Source organism: Leuciscus leuciscus (assembly GCF_965113295.1).
Source record: "Leuciscus leuciscus genome assembly, chromosome: 11".
NCBI lineage: Eukaryota > Metazoa > Chordata > Actinopteri > Cypriniformes > Leuciscidae > Leuciscus > Leuciscus leuciscus.
The window spans coordinates 18810578-18833156 of record NC_138735.1 but is presented as its reverse complement, the minus strand read 5'-3'; the positions used below and the strand labels follow the sequence as shown (position 1 = coordinate 18833156).

Here is a 22579-nt window from a genome sequence, read left to right as displayed (position 1 = left end):
CCAGGGGGTTAAAGGTACAATATGTATTTTTTTCGCCGCTAGGGGTCGCTAACCTCTTACAATAACAAAGGTGTTGATGACGCAAATTTTCCTGCGGAATTATGGAACTTGTCGTCAAGCTGATGGATCTAATAATGTTTATGGATGAGTGAATAAACTGATGTTTTTATCATGATATCAGCGTCACACGCGAGTCCCACGGATAGAAAGGAATGGAGATTTCATTCTACCAAACGCAAGTGCTGTATTAGTGCTCACACAGGTCAGTGTATTAGACGTGTATTAGATGAATGAAACTTGTGAGGTAACACAGCGCTGTTTCACTTGCTCTACACTATCACACTAAACTGCATTTGAGTGTGTTAAAGTTATAATGTTATTCTATGTGTTAGTTTGTCTGTATGAGACTAGCAGTAAGCTAGATCAACATTAGAATAACACACTGATCATATTCTAACATTTCATCATGTTGAGCTATAAAACATTGATTAGTTTTATGTACATTTGCTCACCTGTCTAATAAAGTACATACAAGAGCTGCGTCTCTGTGAAGTCGTGACTCGTGATCGTGAAGCGCTGTCAAGTCCAAGTTAGTCGCTGATATTGATCCTCGTTTTAGTTCTCCTTTTTTCCCAAAGTCTGCTTGCCATGGTCCATAATGTTTGAACGAAACAACAACAGCGTGCAGCCAGAGGTTACGCACTACACTCATTATGCACAGAAGTCCACGTCTGTCGTCATGGATACTATGGCAGTACTTGAGCGGACACCAGGGATAACGCGGATATTACGTCAGTGACAGGCGACAAGTGATCTTTGGGAACTTTTGGGATATTGTAAGTACACAACTGCAGGAAATATATCACACTGTGCAAGTGATTTCTGGATATTTTATTACAAAATTCTTACATATTGTACCTTTAAGACAGTATTTTCTACATGTTGTGTTATTGCATTTTATGCAAATAATTTATTTTAGACTATTTAAAAGAGTGGTTTGTTAGTGCAAAATTATAAAATAATTCATCAAAAAGCAAAAAAAAAAATGCACAAAAAAAAGGGGTTCACTCCTCTCTGTAATGACCCATGGACCCATGTTTACACGATTACACTGCAAAATCATTTGCTCTTCAGTTCTGAAATAATGCCTCATGATGATGCATCCAGGCCAGTAATTCATTAGTTCCCAGACAGCTAAATTGGTCTGGCAAAGACATCATTATTTGTTCATAGTGTGATTACACTGGCGTTTTCAATGCCGTCTCGGGAGGTGAATCAAAGAAGCTGTTCTGTAAAGACCCCATCAAAGTAAACAGCATGCAACATCTCTAACTGGAAAAAACAGGGTGTAATTCAGTCTAGCCGTGAACTACATCTAGGAGCAAGACTTGAAAGCTCCGGGCTGAATGCAAATGACTCATTATTTCAACACCAGGCAAATCTATTAATACGAAGACTTCAATAAAATGAAGACTTAACCACATGCAGAGCACAAAAGGCAATAGTCTAACATTCATGGCCATGAATCTTGAGAATCGACGGCACTTAAACTGCTGCCAGTTCTAAATGTGCTGTGAGTACCTAACCTGTGGTTTCAATCACAGCTGCAAGATCATGTGAGCTGCTTCGTCTAAGACTCTGAATACCGATCATCTTTTAGCCTCGGTCAAACAGTAAGGAACATTGAATCAGTGAGTCATTACAATCAAAAAGAAGTTTACGGGTGAGACCTCCAATAGTAAACAACCAACCATTCTCACTTTTTGGTGAGGCAGCATTACGACGCACGGAGATGCTGGAGGGGGTAAATCATCTCTGAATGCTCTTTCACTGAAGCCCTGGTGCAGGACAGATAACCTTGTAAATAAACACTTCATAATCCACCAGCGGTGCTTCCTCTTCCTGTCATGAACTTTTGCTACTCGGTCTGTGTTTTATGGGGGACAAATATTGATGAGGCAGACTTTGCTGTCGCTGATTTAATGTCTTTTGGCAGTGGAAGTGAAGTGAAGCCTGTGGCCTCTGTAAATCAAAGAGGGCCGAGTGGTCAACGAGCAAAATGGAAGGTTAGTTTGCCTTTTAAGCTGGTTTCTTTACCCTCAAAAGAGTTCAGAGAAAGAGTGGGTACACAATTTTTAATTTAAGTCTATAATTTTGTATTTCCTTTGAAATAGAAAGTTTGAGCAGAATATATTTTCTAATAGCCTTTTTCACAGGCATAAATCATTTGATTCTTGCTGTCTATTGCAGCATTGGTATTTCTCAATCTAGAGAGCATCTGATTGGACAAAATCAGTGGAGTACAAGATGAGTCATCAATATTTTAGCTCCATTTTTTTCTGGAAGAGAAAAACTACATTTTAAATGTGTAAATTACTGTCCAAAAGTTTGGGGAAGGTAAGCTTTTAAAACAGTAAAAATATTGTGAAATACTACAGTTGAAAATAACTTTTTTTTTATTTGAATATATTTTTAAATGCAATTTATTCCTGTGATGTCAAAGCTGAATTTTCAGTAGCCATTACTCCAGTTTTCAGTGTCACAAGATCCTTCAGAAATCAAAGAAAAATTCAGTTTGTTGTGCTGCTTAATAGCTTTGTTTTTTTCACATGCAGAACATGAAGAACATAGACGGCCTCAAAGCTATAACAGACATGGCATAAAAGCCAAAAAACGTTGCCACAAAATCATTATCAAGCCCATCAAGTGATCCAAACTCATAATCCGTCCATTGACCAAAACGCAAAAAAAAAAAAAAAAAAAAAAAAAAGTTCTGCCAATCCTCTATCGCTGTATTTCAAAACAAACCATCAAAAAAAATATGGAGCTTATAATATGACAAAACGATTTGAATTTGAATTGTGTAAATTTGAATTATTTGCAAGTGAAATCTAACAAAATTGAATTTTAGGTGGTAGTTTAAATAGTTCTGAATTTGATTTTTTTTAAACGAATATTGAACATTTGAAATTTAACAAACTGAAATGTTTTTATGGCTGAATTTTATAGACATGTATTTTCCAACAGCTAGTTTTTTTTGTTCTGAATTCGTATACTGCAAATATTCAGTTTAAAAAAATACAGATTCAAGTTTTCAAGATGAAGAAATTCGGAACTTCAAATTCAGTTTTCTAAAATTCAAGTTCAAAAATTCAAGTTCAAAAATTCAGATCTTACAGAAAGTAGGTCACAGGTCATCCACAGGGAAGAGTAAAGGATCTCAGATAAGTCGAACAGAGCATTTTGGCTGCACTGCAGTAGTTTTCTGCCAAACGCGGTGGTGGTTCAAGAGAATCCGTGTATCTTTCGTTCAGTCGTTTTTTTATTTAATATTAAGAGTAGAAAAATTAGAAAACAGCTTGAGTATTAGATTTCTAATATTCTAGTAATAATAGTCCGCTGTTGCACGGAGCTTACAAAAATTGTGTATTGCAACTATAGGCTATATTTCATTTCCTCATCAAACAACTAGACTAACGAATGGCTCGGCACAACAGAAGAGCCCAGAAAGGGCTTTTTCTCTGAGTAGACCAGCAGTTGGTCTGAATTTGCTATAGCCTATTTTCCGGACTGTATAGGCTAAGTCACGTTTTATGAAACACGCTGTGATTTATTCCAAAGTGACTCTGGCATATATAATGCATTTAACATTAAATAATATAAATGTTGACTTTCAAAAGTAGGTGCGCCAAGAAGGCTATTCTCTGTATTTTGGTTCATTTTTGGTGAGCGCCAGAAAGATCTAAAGAGACCGAGACGTGCTAAAGCAGCGCATCATGTTGTTTTATTTATTTTTCAATGGCATTATATTTTGTAGTCATTTTGAATGTACACAAATTGACTATAAATAACAGAGTATTAAGTTATTTCCCAGCAGTGGAACAAATCCAAGTGATGGCGCCAGCGCATCGCGCTCTCACACAACATAGCCTATATCAGACCTGGCGTTGCTTCATATCGCAAACTGCTCATTATCAAAATGAAACACAGTCAAACAAACATATAAAAAGGTATTCTGCCTAATTTAATTGGTCTGTTGTACAATATAAAAGGCAAGCTGTGCCGCACACCAGGGACGTGGGAACTATATTGTGAGAGGGGGGGCGGGATTCTTGAGGGGAGGGGGGGGGGGGGGGGGGTTTGGGGGGGTGTTAGTGTAGGCCTAGTAGCCAGTGTTATGTATCCTGATTGACTTTATGATTAGTTAAACCTGTTTTGCACATGCATCCCCACAGAGTTAACCATTTCAGACAGTAGGCTACCGGACAGCCTCTGTCTCGTTCACTTCAAGTCTGTGGGCGTTACGCACAGCTCAGTGTGGCCGCTCCAATTTACCTTCAATGAAATCTATGTCAAAACGCGTCAAAAGAGGCAATGCATTTACGCAGAGCAGGGTCATAAACGCGCAGAAAACGTGGCCATGTGTGTCTGGAGTTCAGCGAGCTCCACGGACCACTCCTTCAGTCTATCCACGGAGCGCTCTAAAGTCAACAGCGCTGAATGAATGATGATCTGCTTTTATGTCATTTTTCCTTTTTTATTCAGAATATTCACAAATGTGTTAGCTATGGCATGAAATATCTGATATTCCGATTGTCAAATATATGCAAGTGGAAGTGTATTGTTGTTTAAACACCTTTATAACGATCGCGTTAGTTGAGCTGTATGCGCGATGGGCGCCGCCGTGTTAATTTGTGCCGCAGACGCAGTTCAGAGAATCGGATCTGTTGGATTTACAACACGTGTAAATTTCACATTCATCCACTTCTCCCGAAATACATAAAAGTAAGTGGCTGGTGAACTGGGAGAAGAATAGAGTAAACATTAAAGTTACTTACACAATGTGTATCTGATATGAATAAAACGTGTCGAATTATAATGGAAAGGATTATTATTACCTCCGAAAACAATACATTTAGAATTTGTAAAATACACACTGATGTCTATAGAACAGGGGGGGCGGCCGACCCCCCCGCCCCCCCTGTTCCAACGTCTATGCCGCACACAGTAGCCTACAGTCCAAACATTTCCCTTGAAGACGCTGATTTAGCCTATAGCATAGGCTACGTGTATTTTGGGACTCGACTGAAGTATGACGCCTTTTTATTTGTATTATAATATAATATATTAAAATACATCATCTTCTGAGTTTTATGATGTAGCTAGGCCTTTTGTGTTTTATTTAAATTAAAATGTATTGTAATTTACATCTCAAAAGGATGCGCTTTGTGCATTCTCTGACATTACATTTATTTATTCCATTAATATTGAGTATCAATTGATGTTAAACAAAACTGTGTTATTTTCTATGACAACTAAACTTCCAAAATAAATAATAATAAAAAAGAATTAAAAAAAAAAAGCTCCGCAGCTTTTCCACACAGATTTTGAGAATTGGCCAGCTAAAAAATAGGCCAAGGAAGTAGACTAACGGCTAGTGTCCGGGAGATGCGTTCATATTTATGAAATAAACATAACTGATTTTGTCTACACCTAAATACATTTCCAAGGAACCCCTAATTATAACAGTGATTAAGCCCAAATGTGGGTGGGGGTAATGAACACAATAGTTTTTTTTTTTTTTTTTTTTTTTTTTTTTCCCAAATGGTCTCCACCAAGAAAAAACAACAAGAATGAAAAATAAGTAGCCATGTATAGGCCTAATAAAATAATATAGGCTACATAGCCTATAAAAGAGGCTATATTGTGCCCTTTATTACAAACAACATTTAGCCTATTTTAAACGCCAAGCCTAAACAAATTTATTTAAATCGAAACGGTCGCGCATCTCTCATTCAGTCAAAAGTTTTCATATTTGCAATGTAACACGTGGATGCTAACTATTAATATAAAGAAGGCGTCATACTTCAGTCGAATCCCAAAATACACGTATAGGCTAAATCAGCGTCTTCACAGCAAGGGAAATGTTTGGAGTAGGACTGTGTGCGGCACAGCTTGCCCTTTATATTGTACAACAGACCAATAAAATTAGGCAGAATAACTTTTTATATGTTTGGTTGACTGTGTTTCATTTTGATAATGAACAGTCTGCGATATGAAGTAACGTCAGGTCTGAAAGTATGTTGTGTGAGAGCGCGATGCGCGAGCGCCATCACTTGGATTTGTTCCACTGCTGGGAAATAACTATACAGATAATATGACATAATTCGAAACAGTAAAATGTATATTTTTATTTGTATACATTCAAAATGACTACAAAATATAATGCCATTGAAAAATAAATAAAACAACATGATGCGCTGCTTTAGCACGTCTCGGTCTCTTTAGATCTTTCTGGCGCTCACCAAAAATGAACCAAAATACAGAGAATAGCCTTCTTGGCGCACCTACTTTTGAAAGTCAACATTTATATTATTTAATGTTAAATGCATTATATATGTCAGAGTCACTTTGGAATAAATCACAGCGTGTTTCATAAAACGTGACTTAGCCTATACAGTCCGGAAAATAGGCTATAGCAAATTCAGACCAACTGCTGGTCTACTCAGAGAAAAAGCCCTTTCTGGGCTCTTCTGTTGTGCCGAGCCATTCGTTAGTCTAGTTGTTTGATGAGGAAATGAAATATAGCCTATAGTTGCAATACACAATTTTTGTAAGCTCCGTGCAACAGCGGACTATTATTACTAGAATATTAGAAATCTAATACTCAAGCTGTTTTCTCATTTTTCTACTCTTAATATTAAATAAAAAAACGACTGAACGAAAGATACACGGATTCTCTTGAACCACCACCGCGTTTGGCAGAAAACTACTGCAGTGCAGCTAAAATGCTCTGTTCGACTTATCTGAGATCCTTTACTCTTCCCTGTGGATGACCTGTGACCTACTTTCTGTAAGATCTGAATTTTTGAACTTGAATTTTTGAACTTGAATTTTTGAACTTGAATTTTTGAACTTGAATTTTAGAAAACTGAATTTGAAGTTCCGAATTTCTTCATCTTGAAAACTTGAATCTGTATTTTTTTAAACTGAATATTTGCAGTATACGAATTCAGAACAAAAAAAACTAGCTGTTGGAAAATACATGTCTATAAAATTCAGCCATAAAAACATTTCAGTTTGTTAAATTTCAAATGTTCAATATTCGTTTAAAAAAAATCAAATTCAGAACTATTTAAACTACCACCTAAAATTCAATTTTGTTAGATTTCACTTGCAAATAATTCAAATTTACACAATTCAAATTCAAATCGTTTTGTCATATTATAAGCTCCATAAAAAAAAGGCTGTTTCACACTTTTCAATACCGGGGGAAGGATAATAATGATTTCACATACCACGGTATGTGGAAAAGGGGTTTCTGGACAGGAGAGAGAAATGCTGTACTAGAGTGTGTCTGATTTTTGTGGCACTGTCAATTCTTCAACACACCAAGCTTTTATCAAAAAACAGGACGTTTGAAGCATTTCCTTCAATAAACCCCAGTGTTAGAGGAAGGTGGAGAGGAACAGCTTACAGGAGACGACTGAGGCTTCCACAAATCCGATTTAGTTTTCAACCTTTAAGACTGACTGTCAATACTGTCAATTTTGCAAGTGATGAAATTAGTTTTTGACAGCGTAGTCAATGTCAGGTGTGATGAATATCACTGATGATGTTAGCAGAATGGCAAGAGACTTTCTCGTACAACAACTAAGAGTGAAAGTGTGGAAGTTTTGCCATTGCTCATGTCTACAGTAGCATGACTCACCATAATGCTGAACTAATAAGGTGCGTGAGACAACATAAGTGACATTTTACACACAAATTCACTCGTACACTCATTTACACTAATTTAAATTCACTACATAGTGAATGTTGTCTATAAAAATGAGTGTAATACAGCTTCATAAAAATATAAATGTAAACATTCTGACTGAGACACAATGCAAAAATATATATACAGAATACATCTTAAAAATAAGATTGATGTGGTTTGGAAACTTTGGATTTACCAATTCAAAAATGAAACAGATTTGATTTGGGCATATCAAAAATGAATTTTCAACTTGTTTCATACCAATTATCCGAGGGAAACTTCTGGCTTTACGCTACCATTCAAAACTTGGGGGTCAAAAATAATTTTTGGTAACACTTTGTCACATTGTGTTTTGTTTAACATTTAACATTTTAACAGTTTGTTGTCATTTGTTACATGTCTTTGTTCAGATTCCTGTCACTCAGCTGTCTCCTTGGTAACCGTCATTATTATTTAATCTGTGTCAGCTGTGTTCCTTTAATTATCCTTAATTATAATTATTATCGTTTTAAGTTCATCCCTCTCATTCAGTTGTTCGGTCTTAACGTTATTTGGTGTGTGTTGCCCTGTCTGTCTGTGCAGTATTTGTTTTTTTCTCATTAAACGTCGTTTTGAAACTTTATTCATCATCATCATCTTCCTTCCTGCAACAACCCGTGACACACTTTAGTTAAGGGTCCAATTCTCACAATGAAATAGTTGCTTATTAGCATGCATGTTACTAGGATATTGGCTGTTTATTAAAACACATTATTCTTCATGACCATATTCTACAACCCTTAATCCTACACAATACCTAAACTTAATACCTAAACTACCCCAATACCTAAACTAATAAGCAGTAATTAAGTTTAGGAGTTTACGGAGGCAAAAGTCATAGTTAAAGGACAAATCCAGTGAAAAATGAACCTAGGGGTAATTAACACATGGTTACCGAGTCGATCGTTCCCTGAGATGCGTTTTCATGATAATCGAATAAAGTGTTTTATCTTTAAAAACAGATTAGCTCATAACAATAGTATATGGGGCACAGAGTAAGTAAAAGTAAATCGCTATTTAATACCACTAACAAGGCTCAAAATAGCCTCATCGACTAATCGAGTCACGAACGCCGCGCTACGTTAGATTTCACTATGCGTAATTCCTATCGACCAGCTCACTTAGCGCGGCGTTCGTTGCTCGACTAGTCGAGACTGTTTTCCAGGATGGATCCTGCATGTAAACGCGTAATGTACTGTCTTTATAAAGTATCTTCTTATTAAACTGTCTGTACACTTACAAAGTTCTCAATGCTTCGGTTTGCATGTATGGACCCTCATTATGCTACCGTGTTAGTGTGAGGCTATTTTGAGCCTTGTTAGTGGTATTAAATAGCGATTTACTTTCACTTACTCTGTGCCCCATATACTAGTGTTATGAGCTAATCTGTTTTTAAAGATAAAACACTTTATATTCGATTATCATGAAAACGCATCTCAGGGAACGATCGACTCGGTAACCATGTGTTAATTACCCCTAGGTTCATTTTTCACTGGATTTGTCCTTTAATAGTTAGCTAATAGTGTTTATCTTTAATACTTTTGTTAAGAAAGGACAGATTAAATTGATCAAAAGTGGCCATAAAGATATTTACATTGTTAAAAAAAATTCTAATGTTGTTTTTTCTATTAATCAAAGAATCCTGAAAAGAATTATCACAGTTTCCACAAAATATAACTGTTATAATAATAATATTTTAGCATATTAAAATGATTTCAATAGGATCATGTGACACTAAAGACTACAGAAAATCCAGCTTTGCTATCAAAGGGAATCATATTTTTAACTATATGAAAAAAATAAATCAGTTATTTCAAATTGTAATAATATTTCACAATATAAAAATGTTTTTACTCTATTACTGATCAAATAAATGCTTCTTCCAAAAACATACAAATAAATCTTACCAACCCAAATTTTGGGTAGTTAATGGTAGAGTACAAAATAGAAATGGACCTGAGTCAGAGTAACTGGCATTTTTATACTGAAGCTAACAAAAACAAGGCTGTGAGTAACAGAAGTAGAGGGATCAATAATGGGCACACAGGTAACAAACCGGCAACAAATAAACTGCATTTCCGTTCCTCGCAGCCTTGTTTTCGTTAGTTTTGAATTAAGCATGGCAGCTACTCTCATGGCATCTACTAATCCACTAGTAACTTCCACACAAAGCATTTCCGGTTCTAAATTCAGTACTAATGACACAACTGGACTAAGAAAGAAGTGAACTTTTGAAGACAGTTTTGAAAAGAGTCCAAAAATGTGTTGGTATCTGCAAAGAGCAGTCTTTGATCATCCAGCCCTATAGAGAGCTACTGGTGCCACAGGCCCATAGGGCTGCACTTCTGAGGCTCACTGGAGGAGGGGTGGAGCGCCCTGCCCCGGTCCCTCAAGGAAACCATCTGGATAAGCTCACCCTGCTCCCAGCAACGCACTCATCGCCCACCTGATTTGCCTCCAGAGCAAAGCTGCATGAAACATGCACAGCAGCTCTGATGCAATGGCAGGGGAGTTATGATCAAGAGTTTTTAAATTAGAGAAAAAAACCTAATGCAACATAGTTAACAAACTTTCACCCGCATAACCAAACCGGCAACTATCTTAAGAGAAGAGTCTACATCAAATGATTCATAATCTTCTTGACTTATTTTACTGCTAGCCCTAAAAATCATGTGAAAAATCCTGGACGTAAAAACTAGGGCAATCAAATGAATGCACAAAATTAGTCCAATTAATTACGAAAACATAATGCAATATGAAAATGAATGCAATTAATCATGCCCCCTAAACCTTAGCTAAAAATGTTTTTCAATAATTTATGTTCAAAAATGTTTTTCAATTATTTAGTCATCTGCCTCAGTACTGTAATGTCTAATGTAATGAATAGTCTTCAGTTAAGGAAGTTTCACAGCAAAAATACATTAATAAATTAAATCAATAAATTAAAATATCGTGAAATGAATTAGATTACATTTTTAATTGATTCCTATTTGCATATTTATGCATTATGCTATGCCAGTTTTTATTATAAATAGTGCAAGTGTGTTCACATCAGTGTTATTTTAGTATTTTTATATACTATTATATTTATTGATATTTTAAATACTTAATATTTTCATTTTATTTTAAGTTTTAGTCATTTCGTTACAGTCTTGCCAATTTTATTTAGTGTTTTTTTTATATATATATTTCTATTCAGCTTTAATTTTTTTATTTTTCAATTTCAGTTGTAGTAATCTTAGTAATTCAGCTTATTTTCTTTCAGTTTGTTGCCAATGGTTTTAGATCTAATATTTATATATTTTTTATATCAGCTTTATTTCAATGAACGAAAACCATTTGAATAGTTTTAGTTAACAATAACAACACTGGTTCACACTGTCAATTCCAACAAGAGAGAACACAGTGCGTATTGTATAATACATTACAGTACATAATTCGAGACACAACTAGTCATGATCTACAATTCAATACAAGAGCTATAAATCCAGCTGCAATTGAAAATTGTTTGGGATCAACAAATAAAGGTACCTGAAAGCACACAACACTATAAAGACAAACAGAAAACAAAAAAGTTATGTAATCATACATCATCCAGTGGGGGATCAAAAAGATGACTAATGCATTATGGTTTATAGCATACAGCGCCTCTATATCTCACCAATTAGGCCTGTCTGACCTTATCTAGAGAGTTCTGTGCCAGCTATCTCACCATTCTCTACTGCAAAAGCAAGCCAGACAAGTACAGACAAGCATCAAATCAAAGGCTGATGCGTGAAATTCATCACAAAATCAATACCTTTACTCCACAGTACATGGAAGTACCGCTCATCCAACGGTTGATTTAGGATAACCAAGCAAATCCTCTGTTTTCCTGGTGAAAGAACACAAAAGTGAACATTAATGGGCAGACATATTTCAATAGTATCCTGTGGTTATGATGTAGTCTCTTTCATTTACAGTGTGCCACTGAGAAAAACACATTGTAATATTTGGTTTAATCTTGGGAGATAAATAGAAGCAGCCAATGAAATCAGCAAGAGTAATAACTGTAATAATAATACACTGTAATAATAATAATACAGGCTAATGCCTTTGGTAATTGCCTAAACACAAATTCTGATGCATTTTCGCAACTGCTAGATGTGCTTTATGTGTAGCAATTTAAAGCAAACTGTGTGATATGAACAAATCAATTTCAGCTAATTTTACAGATATTATATAACACAAATATATTTCACTTTCATTCTTAGTGATACTACAGGAAATAAGAGGCGAACCCTATAATTCCATTGTATTTTTATATAAATAAAAGGTTTTTAGAAGCAGTGACAAGAAAAGTACGGTAAATAATGGGACGAAAAGGTGCCACTCAAACTCACAGCACCAAAGCTCAATGTGTGCATGCAGTGCATCTATCCGCTAAACCACTAACATATAATAAGCTTTCTGTCACATATTGATCCAACTATACAGCCTGAAACACTGCATAGAAGACAACATAATTCGGTAAATCTATAATTTTGCGTTATTTATATTTCAAGATGATGTTCTGTAAGGCCTCCCAGTACAAAATGCATGGGTTCACACATTTAATTGTGATACATTTCAGAGCCAAGCCACTCACACATTTATAATTATAGTTATTCTAACATGATGAAGCTAATCAAATGTTTCTCCAAACAACACAATGCTACAATTGAAGTCTCTACATGGCGAAATGCTGGCAGGATTAAGGACATATGTCAGAATTACAGCATTATTTTTATTGCATATTGTTAAAAAAAGAATCACCAACATCACAGGATGAGGAAACATGACAAGTGAAGTACACAGTGTATGTGTCAAAACTGTCTCCGAATAAATCACAAGTATACTGATGTGGGCGTGAACAGAACACATCTTGCGGAACAGACTGGGGAAATATCAAGGTCTCGAGGTGCGAAAACAGTGTATAAAATAATGAGAGCTATCGCAACACCCTAGGCAGTGGTGAAAGGACAACATCTGTATTTTGCAACAGTTATTCAAAATCGGTTTTTCACATTTCAGTCACAGATCTCTTCTTCCTGTAAATTGCATTTTTGACAGCATGCACTTGTAGTAGGGCACCAAGGACGTTTTCCACATTTGAATATTCTTCTCTGGGAATTATCAATTGAAATACACAGAAATTATCATATACCAAATTAACTGAGAAGCTTGCTGTTCATTAGGATACAACAAATTTGCAATTCAACATATAAACAAGCTGGGTTTGATTAGTTCACAAATTGGAATGAATAGGACATGAAACGCAATTTCTTATTCTAAACAGAGCTCCATTAAACATACATTTATTGAATATGTATGAATCGAAGGATCGTAAGGACACGCTGAGACTTGAGAATGGCGTATTTTTGGATTAGGTCAAAAATCTAGGCCATGTCTTCAGTCTTCATTTCACTGAAGGGCTATATAGAACATATCAGAGAAGTGTAAAGTCACATCTTTCTATTCCAGGGTATTTTTGTTCTCATGAGTCTTTTGTCTCGAAATCTCTTGAGTATGTGGACCTTATGGGAAAACAGTGTGAAAATTAAGCACAGCAAGTATACACTAAAACCAGTTCTTTACAGGAGAGATAAGCTCTACTTTAGGAGCAAGAGAAAACAACTTTTAAGTTGAGATTCCAATAAAAAAAAATTTTATTTCTTGATCTCAAAAAATAAGACAGACAATAAGACAATTAATAGGCAAGTCGATATTCTAAAAATATAGTTTTCCCAAGCACATTTAACCAATTCCAAACCACATACATTTTAATAACTACTATAAATTTTGAATATAATAATTTAGAAGTGATATATAATTGTTAACGAGGGCAGGAAGTGAAAATGCCTTATATTCAGACGTGCATAATTATTAAGCAGGATTTATTTTACAGATAAAAAGGACAACAACAATAAAAAAGATTGAACTCGCATTGAAAAGTCAAAAACGATTAAATGCGAAGGATGAAATACTATAGACAATGCTAAATTAAGATGTGACCATTGGACAAGAAATGTTCATTGGGGCACAGAAAAAACAGGTCGAGAAGAAATGATGGATGTTAACTGCAAAAGATTTGAACAGTTTCTGGTGGTTTCACACTTAATTCTTCACCTTTAATTCTTAGTCTCCATCACGGCATCCATTTTCCAGAACTGCAAACTACCTGAAGTCTCTAGAAGTACAAGATGTCAGATTCTCTGAGATTTTGCTAAGGCAAGGAATCCTGAAACATGACACACACTTAATAAGAATCACAAGCTGATTGTCATAAAATAGATGAAGACTGACTTTCAAAAAAGTTTTATAGTCAGATAGGTTGAGAGTGACTCTTGAAGGACAAGCACCAGTTCAAGTCAGACAACAGCAGCGGTGGCGAGGGAGTCACGGAGTGAACTGCTACTAACAATGAGCAAGACGAACCTTTCAGAGAAGGAGATGGACTTAAAATCAACTCCAAAAACTCACTGCCAGGTTCAGGAAGATCAATTCTTCAAATACGAGAGGAAGTGGTGCTGGACCCTCAAGAGTCACTGTCAACCTATCATCTGTCTATAAAGCCTTTAAAATAATCAGTCTTCATGTATTTCACAACACTTCAGCTTGTGATTCTTATTAAGTGGGGATTACAGAATCTTACCATAGCAAAGTCTCAGAGAAACTGACACCTTGTACTTCTGGAGACTAGGTTACAATTTTGTAAAATGGTGGCACTGGAGACTAGGGTTCCTGATGGTTTCACACCTAATTCTTTGCCTTAATACTTAAAGTCTTTTGTAGTTAATATATTTTCTTCTTGACCTGTTTTCCTGTGAACCTGCTGACCAAATAAACATTTCTTGTCCAATGGTCATCCCTTAATTTTGAAATTTATATAGTATTGCATCCTTCTCATGGGCATTTAATAGCTTTTTACTTTGTGCGAGTTAAATGTCCTTTTGGCCCATTTTACCTGTAAAAGAAAACCTGCTTGATAATTTTTCACTTCCAGCCCTCATTAACAATTATATATCACTTCTAAATGATTAAATGGAAAAGTAATAGTTATTAAGATTGATGTGGTTTGGAATTGGTAAAATGTGCTTGAATAAAAAATATGATCAGAATATTGACTTGCCTATATGCACGGCACACACTGTAATAATGCTAATACTCTTCAAGCTTTCGCACTCCACCACTGCAGCAGTGTTGTTTCATCCAATATTTATAAAATATAAATATTAGATGCGATTAATCTTTGCCCAGCACTAATTTTTTTAAATAAAAATAACAAAAACACATAAAAAAAAAGGAATCCTACAATATTAATAATACCATAATAATAATAATGACACTGCACTGCAGTCTACAGCCAAAACCACTCTTAACATTTCTAAAATGTATTCTAATTACAGTAAGAATGGGTGAGCCTAACCTTTTATAGAGAGCGTGTTTTAAGAATTCTTACAGGGCACAAGGCCTTTTCAGTTTCGTTAGACAGCATTGTGTGCGGTCTGTGAATAGGACACAGGTTTTAAAATACGGCACATAATTTGTACAATTTACTAAATTTGACAGTAAACGACCTTCACCACTTTACCAGCAAAAACTTGTACAGAACCGGACATAAGCTGATGTTAGTTGTTGAGAATGCATTCATTACTGTAATGACCATAGGCGGTCTCAGACATATTGAAAGCATGGCTGCAACTCTTGGCCAATCATTAGAAGCTGATTACTTACTTTCTGGTCATGTATTTATGGGGCACCTACCCAGAGAGGGATATCATTTTGAATAAAAAATATATTATTTTGCCGTAGACTGCTATCAGATTAAATGGGGCTGTTTTGTCCAGTTATTGCATATGGGGGTGGAGCTCTGCAAAAAGTTAACTTGACTGGGATCATTAGCTGAATGCCAAACTACAATCCTGTTAAAAAGCAAAAAACTAGACAGCCACATCCAGCATTGCCTGAGCTTGGAAATAAATCACTGTGTTAATTTGGCTTGTTTTAATAGTTCCTGATTTTTGCTCAAGAAAACAGCAGTTTAAAACAGTTTTAGGTTCATCTATTCTTAGAACCAATAATAAATGTCCAGATCTAATAAAAACACACCCAGAAGCCCACATTGTGTGATAAAATATGCAAAATAGAAATTTGCTATTATCAATATGACTGTGTTGGTGTAGTCTTATCTGTGCAAACCAAGTAAATGACTAAAAAAGTATTACACTTGAATAAACACTGTGTAGAAGCATAGAAATCAGAAATGATGGACACAGGAAACCATTTCATTTCTTTGAAAATCTTTTTCTCAGCCATAGTGAACAAAAAAAAAACACGGAAAGTAAAAGATTTTCATTAAAATTAAGTTATAACGTGTAAGACAGCACATTATAATAACTGTGAACATGCAAAGTGTCAAATTGTAACTGCGCTGCACTTCTGTGATATATTTATTAACTGTTTATGTTCTTCAGGACAAAGTGTAAATGCATGCATGGGCAAGAATAAATACATTCAGACATTTAAATGGGTTTCAAATGAATAATTACCTGAAGGCAAAAGGCAATCTAATGGAGCGAACTCATCCATGGCCGTGTTTATAATAAGCTGGATTCATCAACTGAAGGAGAAAACAAATACAAACATATTAAAAGACAACACAAAAAGTTCTTCATCTCTGTAGAAGATCTGGCAAATTAGATGTTCTAATCAAAACAACAGGTTTCTATTTCTATTATGACAGATAAAGTAATGCACCGAAAAATAAGACACGATAGACCATTTAACGTCTAAAATACAAGATAAAACCTTGGAAGAAATGTTCCATCGCTCACCTTCTTTCACGGTCTTGTCTACATGAACTCTCGGTCCTGTGAATACTAACTTTTCCTATCTAATTTACCTATGCTCTACTCCTGTAATATGTTACTAGTTTAGCTCATGGTAGTCTCACATATCCAGATTACTGGTCTGCACAGCAGATTATTCTGATCAGGAACTCGCATGTGTGATTTTGCTCAATAAACAAAAGCTAACATGAGTAACTTTTAAACATGAGTAACCTTTTAGACACAATATTGGCAGTTACATTTGTATTTTTGCTTATTATAATAAAGCCAAAACAGAATCAAACGCTGCATGCCTCCAAGCAACACTAGGAATGTTTAATTCCTGAATGAATGAGTGTTTTTGAATGAATCCCTTGAGTGAATAATTCAATGATAATTACCTGTTAGTCTATTTTAATCATTTCAGAAAAGAACCTTTATAAAATTTGCAACGAATGTGCAGTTGAAGTGTACTTCAAATCTTTAAAGTATATATTTTTTAAAGTGTACTTGCGCTTTAATAGAGAGTACACAACTGTTTCATAACACACAGGTTGACACAGTCGCCTTGGTACATTTCTCCGATCACAACTGAAATTCTTAAAACTACTTACACTACATCATCTAGTGACTTGTACACATCATAAAAGCAGTTTCTCATTCTTTTGAACAAATTGCAAATGCGTTGGTACGTTAATGCAATAGATTATGAACAATTGTCTGTTGTTTCATACATTATCAATTGCTTATGTCATGTTGATCAAAATGCATGGTTCCCTGTTTAATAGTCTTACCCCTCAAAACATCTAGGCATAAATCATTATATACAAAATAGTTCCAACTAGTTGTCATAAACTGTCAAGCATATTTTCTATTCATTTCTATTGGACTTTTTTTTGTAAATGTGTCCTAAATTGATGAATTGCAGAGATGAATTCTGCATTTCACAAATGAAGGGAAATGTAAAAGGCTAGATGGTGTGCAGGGCTATGACCAATGATCAACCAGTTCTCTAAAAGAGCTTCAAAAGTTCTCATGAAGCTTCATTTGGCAAGCATCTCTGCACAACACAGTGTTACAAATTCTGACAATGGAAGAAGAACAAGGAAACAAACAGGGTCAACAGGCCGGGAAGAAGAAGAGGAGTAAGGATGAGAGGTGGAAGGGTACGGAGGCAGAGCAGTGGAAGAGGTAGAAGAGATCAAAGATTGTAGACATGTTTCTGATGAAATCGGCTAGGGGCCACAATTGTGGACCATGTTCTCAATCATGACCTTATGGCCGAGGTGGGTCGAAAGGTACACCCAAATGTTGGGAGAGCAACCGTTTCCTCAATCACTCAAACGTTTGTAGACAGAACATGTCAGACAATGTTCACTATACTGTAATACTGTATATATTATGTATTATATATATATATAGCCTATCATTTATCTAATGATACATTTAAAAGGCTTTATATACATATAAAGCCTTTTAAATGTGTTTAAATGATAAATTGAAAAGTTTCAAGATTCTCGGCCAGAAAGAGAATTTCATTGATTGTTGTATTCTGTCCTTGAAGCAGATATCTTATCCTGGCTGATTATGAAAGCACTGGTTGAGAGGACAACACTTCGAGCTTTATATGCAAGATAAATATTTAATTATTTACTCAACACACAGTGCAAAATGTCATTACTTGGATCAATCCCACTGAGAGTAACAGATCAATGAAGGTAGAGAGGTGCATCCCTAACACTCTGACAAAATGGATCAACATAGCAACTAAAAGGGGCTAATCCAACCTGACACCCACAAAACTATTGATGAAAGTAGAGTGCTGTCAAAAAGACATTACAAAAGAAACTCAAGAAACTCAAACTCAAGCAGTTGGGCCTTAAAGGAATAGTTGGTTACCCATAAAAAAAATCTTCTTTTGTGTTCAGCACAAGAAAGAAATTCATACAGGTTTGAAACAACTTGAGGGTGAGTAAATTATGACAGAATTTTCATTTAGAAGTGAACTATTCCTTTAAAGGAGCAGTGCACCCATAAATGAACACTTATCATTTATTGTATTATTTTGTCATTATTTATTTACCCTCATGTCCAATAAAACCTGTATGACTTTCTTTCTTCAGTGGAAAACAAAAGAGACAGTTTAAAGAATCGTTGTGGTAATTTTTTTAACAGCTTCAAAAAAGGATGCAAAAACCCCATAACTGTCCCATAAAATCGGCTCATATGACTCACTTTATTAACTTTATTATAGTTTCGTCTTCAGAACTTTCTTCTTTCAGCCGAACACAATCATAGTTATATAAAAACATATCCTGGCTCTTCCCAGCTTCGTAATGGCATTGTGGCCTGAGTTTTTGAAGCTCTAAAAACCGCATCCATCCATCATAAAAGTAATCCATACAACTCCAGTGGGTTAATAAATGCCTTCTGAAGCGAAGCGGTCAGAGGTCACCCTTCCGACAGAACTTACAACCATTGCCAGAAGCCAATAATTATAGTAATTGCCATTACATTTATTAACCCACTGGAGTCGCATGGATTACTTTTATGATGGATGGATGTGCTTTTGGGACCTTCAAAAACTCAGGCACTATTTAATGGCATAACAAAGCTGTGAAGAGCCAAGATATTATTTAATATAGCCTAACTCTGATTGTGTTAGGCTGAAAGAAGAAAGTCAAACACCTTGGATGGTTTGAGGGCGAGTATTCCTTTAAGTCTTATTATCAATGGCAGATTACATGTATGCAAATAAACTATTTATAATTGGACTGATGGCTAAATTGGACTGAAAAGCCTTGATATAAACACATCAATCAATCCAAATCCAAATAAAATTTCTATTGGATTGAAAAGCTGTGAAAAAAGCTGTGTGTAGCCCTGAAAAAATACAATCAACATTTTCTCAATTGGATTCCAAAATACTTTACACACGTGCCCGGTGCTGTAATGCGCACGTTTACATACGTTTTGCCCCTTATGAATGTGTGTATGTTTTTTTTACATCTCATGAACTGCTTAGTGGAGGAGACTGAATATACTATTTACTAAAAAAGCTCTTCAGACAGTACATGTCATCAAGACAAAATTATTTTCGGAATGCATGTACAACACGTGTAAACGCATATGTGAACCATACTTTTTTAGGGTTCATAAACAGAACTTTCAGAATCTGAAATTGCGTTGGATTCATTCCGACAGGTGAAAATTGGTGCAAGCAGACATACAATGAATCAGCTGATTGAGTCCACAAAACCATTCTGAATATATCATTTATAAATCTGACTTGTCTGACTCTCAAGTTCAACTCATTGCCTCAATAAACAGTTGCAGCGGAAAATGATCAATTAGCGAATCAATTCCTCACACAAAGCTATCACTTGACTTCAATTATGGCATAGAAGTCATAGTCTACTTAAATTAGATTTTTTTTTATTATCATTTTTGAATCTGGAAAACCTTGAAAGTTCCCATTGATTGTAACTACATGGGAAAGAGTGACCAGCCCAATAGTTAAAAATTTCTCCATTTGTGTTCCAGAGAAGAAAGTCACACGTGTGTGCTTGTTGTACAAGTTGCTTTTGAGAATGTGCAATTATGTACAAAGATGTTATGAGTGAAATTACTATAATTATTATTATTAAATTGTTAAGGTGATTCTGAGGGGTAAACACCTCACAATTGTCTTTATCACAACACAGTAAAAGACTGGGTGAGGGTGTTTTTTTTTTTTTTTTTACTTCAAAAGGCAAGACTGTCAGTACAGTTAAAAATCAGCCTTGTCAACGGCTAAAGTGAGTTCTTTCTTTCCTCCATTGTGTTTTTAATTAATTTGGCCCTTGTTGTGTCGTTTTTTCCCTCTGGGTGTTTTTGTAATTACTTCTATTGAATGAAATTTCAAGGCTCTCTGACTTAGTCTGGGGAAATTCTCTGCTTGACATCAGTTCTTGTTGTACTTTAAAGAAGAGCCAGAGTTCATTCTAAGGTTGAGTGCCCAAATAATTTACAGTTTACAAACTTTATTAACTCCCTCATTATGTGTACAAGTAAATCACACAAGTGCTTCTTCGGGGACAGAATGTATTTTTAATGAAAGTCAAATATCATTATCTACAGCTTTCAGCTCTGGCACGATTTCACTCAAATCTTTGGCAAAGCTCACTACTTCATCAATTTTGCAGGCCGAGTTTAAAGCAAACCTCTAGAGATATCGTAAAGAAATTATTACATCACGAAGATGAATACATACAGAGGATGAACTATGAGAAATAATCCGTCCATAAAAGTGATGGAGAAGATAAACATGCCATCAAAGTGTACAGCGAGAGAACCCACAGCGACAAGCACTTACTGAACACTTGACATTTGGCTCTGTCTCAAAACCTAGAGAGCAGACTAACTTACCTAGACAGCAGACGTATTCGCGTTCAGCGTTTGAGTAGAAAAAAAGTTTTTTTGGGGGGGCATCAAACGCGGATAACATCGCTGTCTAGGTAGTCAGCCCGCTAGGTTATTAGATACCGCGTGTATCTCGTGTACTCACTCTGTGAATGGGTCTCCAGCAGCATGCGTCCAGTCCACATTTGTGTACAATCAACGAGCGCCGAAGAAAGCGCTTGAGCTCCAGAATACTGTGTGACGTTTGTCACAGCGACATCTAGAGGTGGATTGTACACCTACACGGAACCCATTGAGGTCGTCTTCCAGAATGCGATGACAGACAGACAGACAGACAGACAGACAGACAGACAGACAGATAGATAGATAGATAGATAGATAGATAGATAGATAGATAGATAGATAGATAGATAGATAGATAGATAGATAGATAGATAGATAGATAGATAGATAGATAGATAGATAGATAGATAGATAGATAGATAGATAGATAGATAGATAGATAGATAGATAGATTAGATATTTTCTCTTTCTCATTTTCTTCTCATTTGTATTTCTGTTTTTAGCACATTATTTACTTCCTGATGTATAATTTCTATTGTATTGTCCTGTTCAATTTGTTAGGCTATAATAATAGGCTTTGGAAATTTTGTAAATGCAAATCAAGCATAGATTGACTGACTAACTGACTGACTGACTGACTGACTGACTGACTGACTGACAGACAGACAGACAGATAGACAGACAGATAGATAGATAGATAGATAGATAGATAGATAGATAGATAGATAGATAGATAGATAGATAGATAGATAGATAGATAGATAGATAAAGAGGTAGGGCTAAATAAATCAATAAATACAGTTTTTTTTTAATTAATTTCTGCATTTCTTATCTTTTCTATATGTGTTATAATATAAATTGATAACCTCAAAGAAGGAATCATAGTTGTTTGATATTAAATTTTTGCTGTTGCCATTTTAGAATTTTTCTTTTATTTGTCGGCCTAAATATTATGTGAGTGAATAAATGGTTATTTTGGCAATAGCATCCAGAATAGATAAATATTTTACACAGTTCTCTGAAATACTCTATTCACATTGGTCAGTCACAGCATTCAAAAGTCAAATATTTGTGCATAATAATCCAACGTCTAAGGCAACTGATCAACCTGTAGAAATGTATGACTTGACTTCCACAGCACAGCCCTCACACCTTACTTTATTTATCAACAAAACAAATATCTCATGGTCTCTATGGTTTCATGTCAGCGCTGTATATAGCAGTGTGTTTTGCCACATAAACATAAATCATAAATGATCCATCAGCGACTTGGCCTCACCCAGAGAAAAAGACCCATCACAAATATGGCTTTCTGTCAGCCGGTAGTAAACAAAAGGCAGTTCTAATTTGATAAGGGACACCAAGGTTAAATTTTGCCTGCACAGCACACGATCCAGGGTCGCCGAGGCTTTCTCAGCCAGCTGTAAAATTATTCTGCTGTATAACAGCTTGGGCAAGACTGATAAGG

The 22579-nt window shown here is 35.5% G+C and overlaps 1 protein-coding gene across 5 annotated transcripts in view; it reads right to left on the bottom strand.

Moving 5' to 3' along the window:
• The window catches only part of tpk1 (thiamin pyrophosphokinase 1), a gene marked incomplete at its 3' end in the record, with an annotated part of 65768 nt that extends 44430 nt beyond the window's left edge, over window positions 1–21338 (bottom strand). Inside the window, exons 1-3 of one of the 5 annotated variants that reach the window (XM_082183916.1) lie at window positions 21194–21338; window positions 16369–16439; window positions 11598–11672 (exon numbers count right to left, since the gene is read on the bottom strand). In XM_082183916.1, the coding sequence (XP_082040042.1) occupies window positions 11598–11672; window positions 16369–16408 (115 nt within the window). In that variant the 5' untranslated portion in view covers window positions 16409–16439; window positions 21194–21338. The other 4 variants (XM_082183917.1, XM_082183918.1, XM_082183920.1 and 1 more) reach the window with 4 other exon arrangements.
• Between the last annotated feature and the right edge of the window lie 1241 nt (window positions 21339–22579).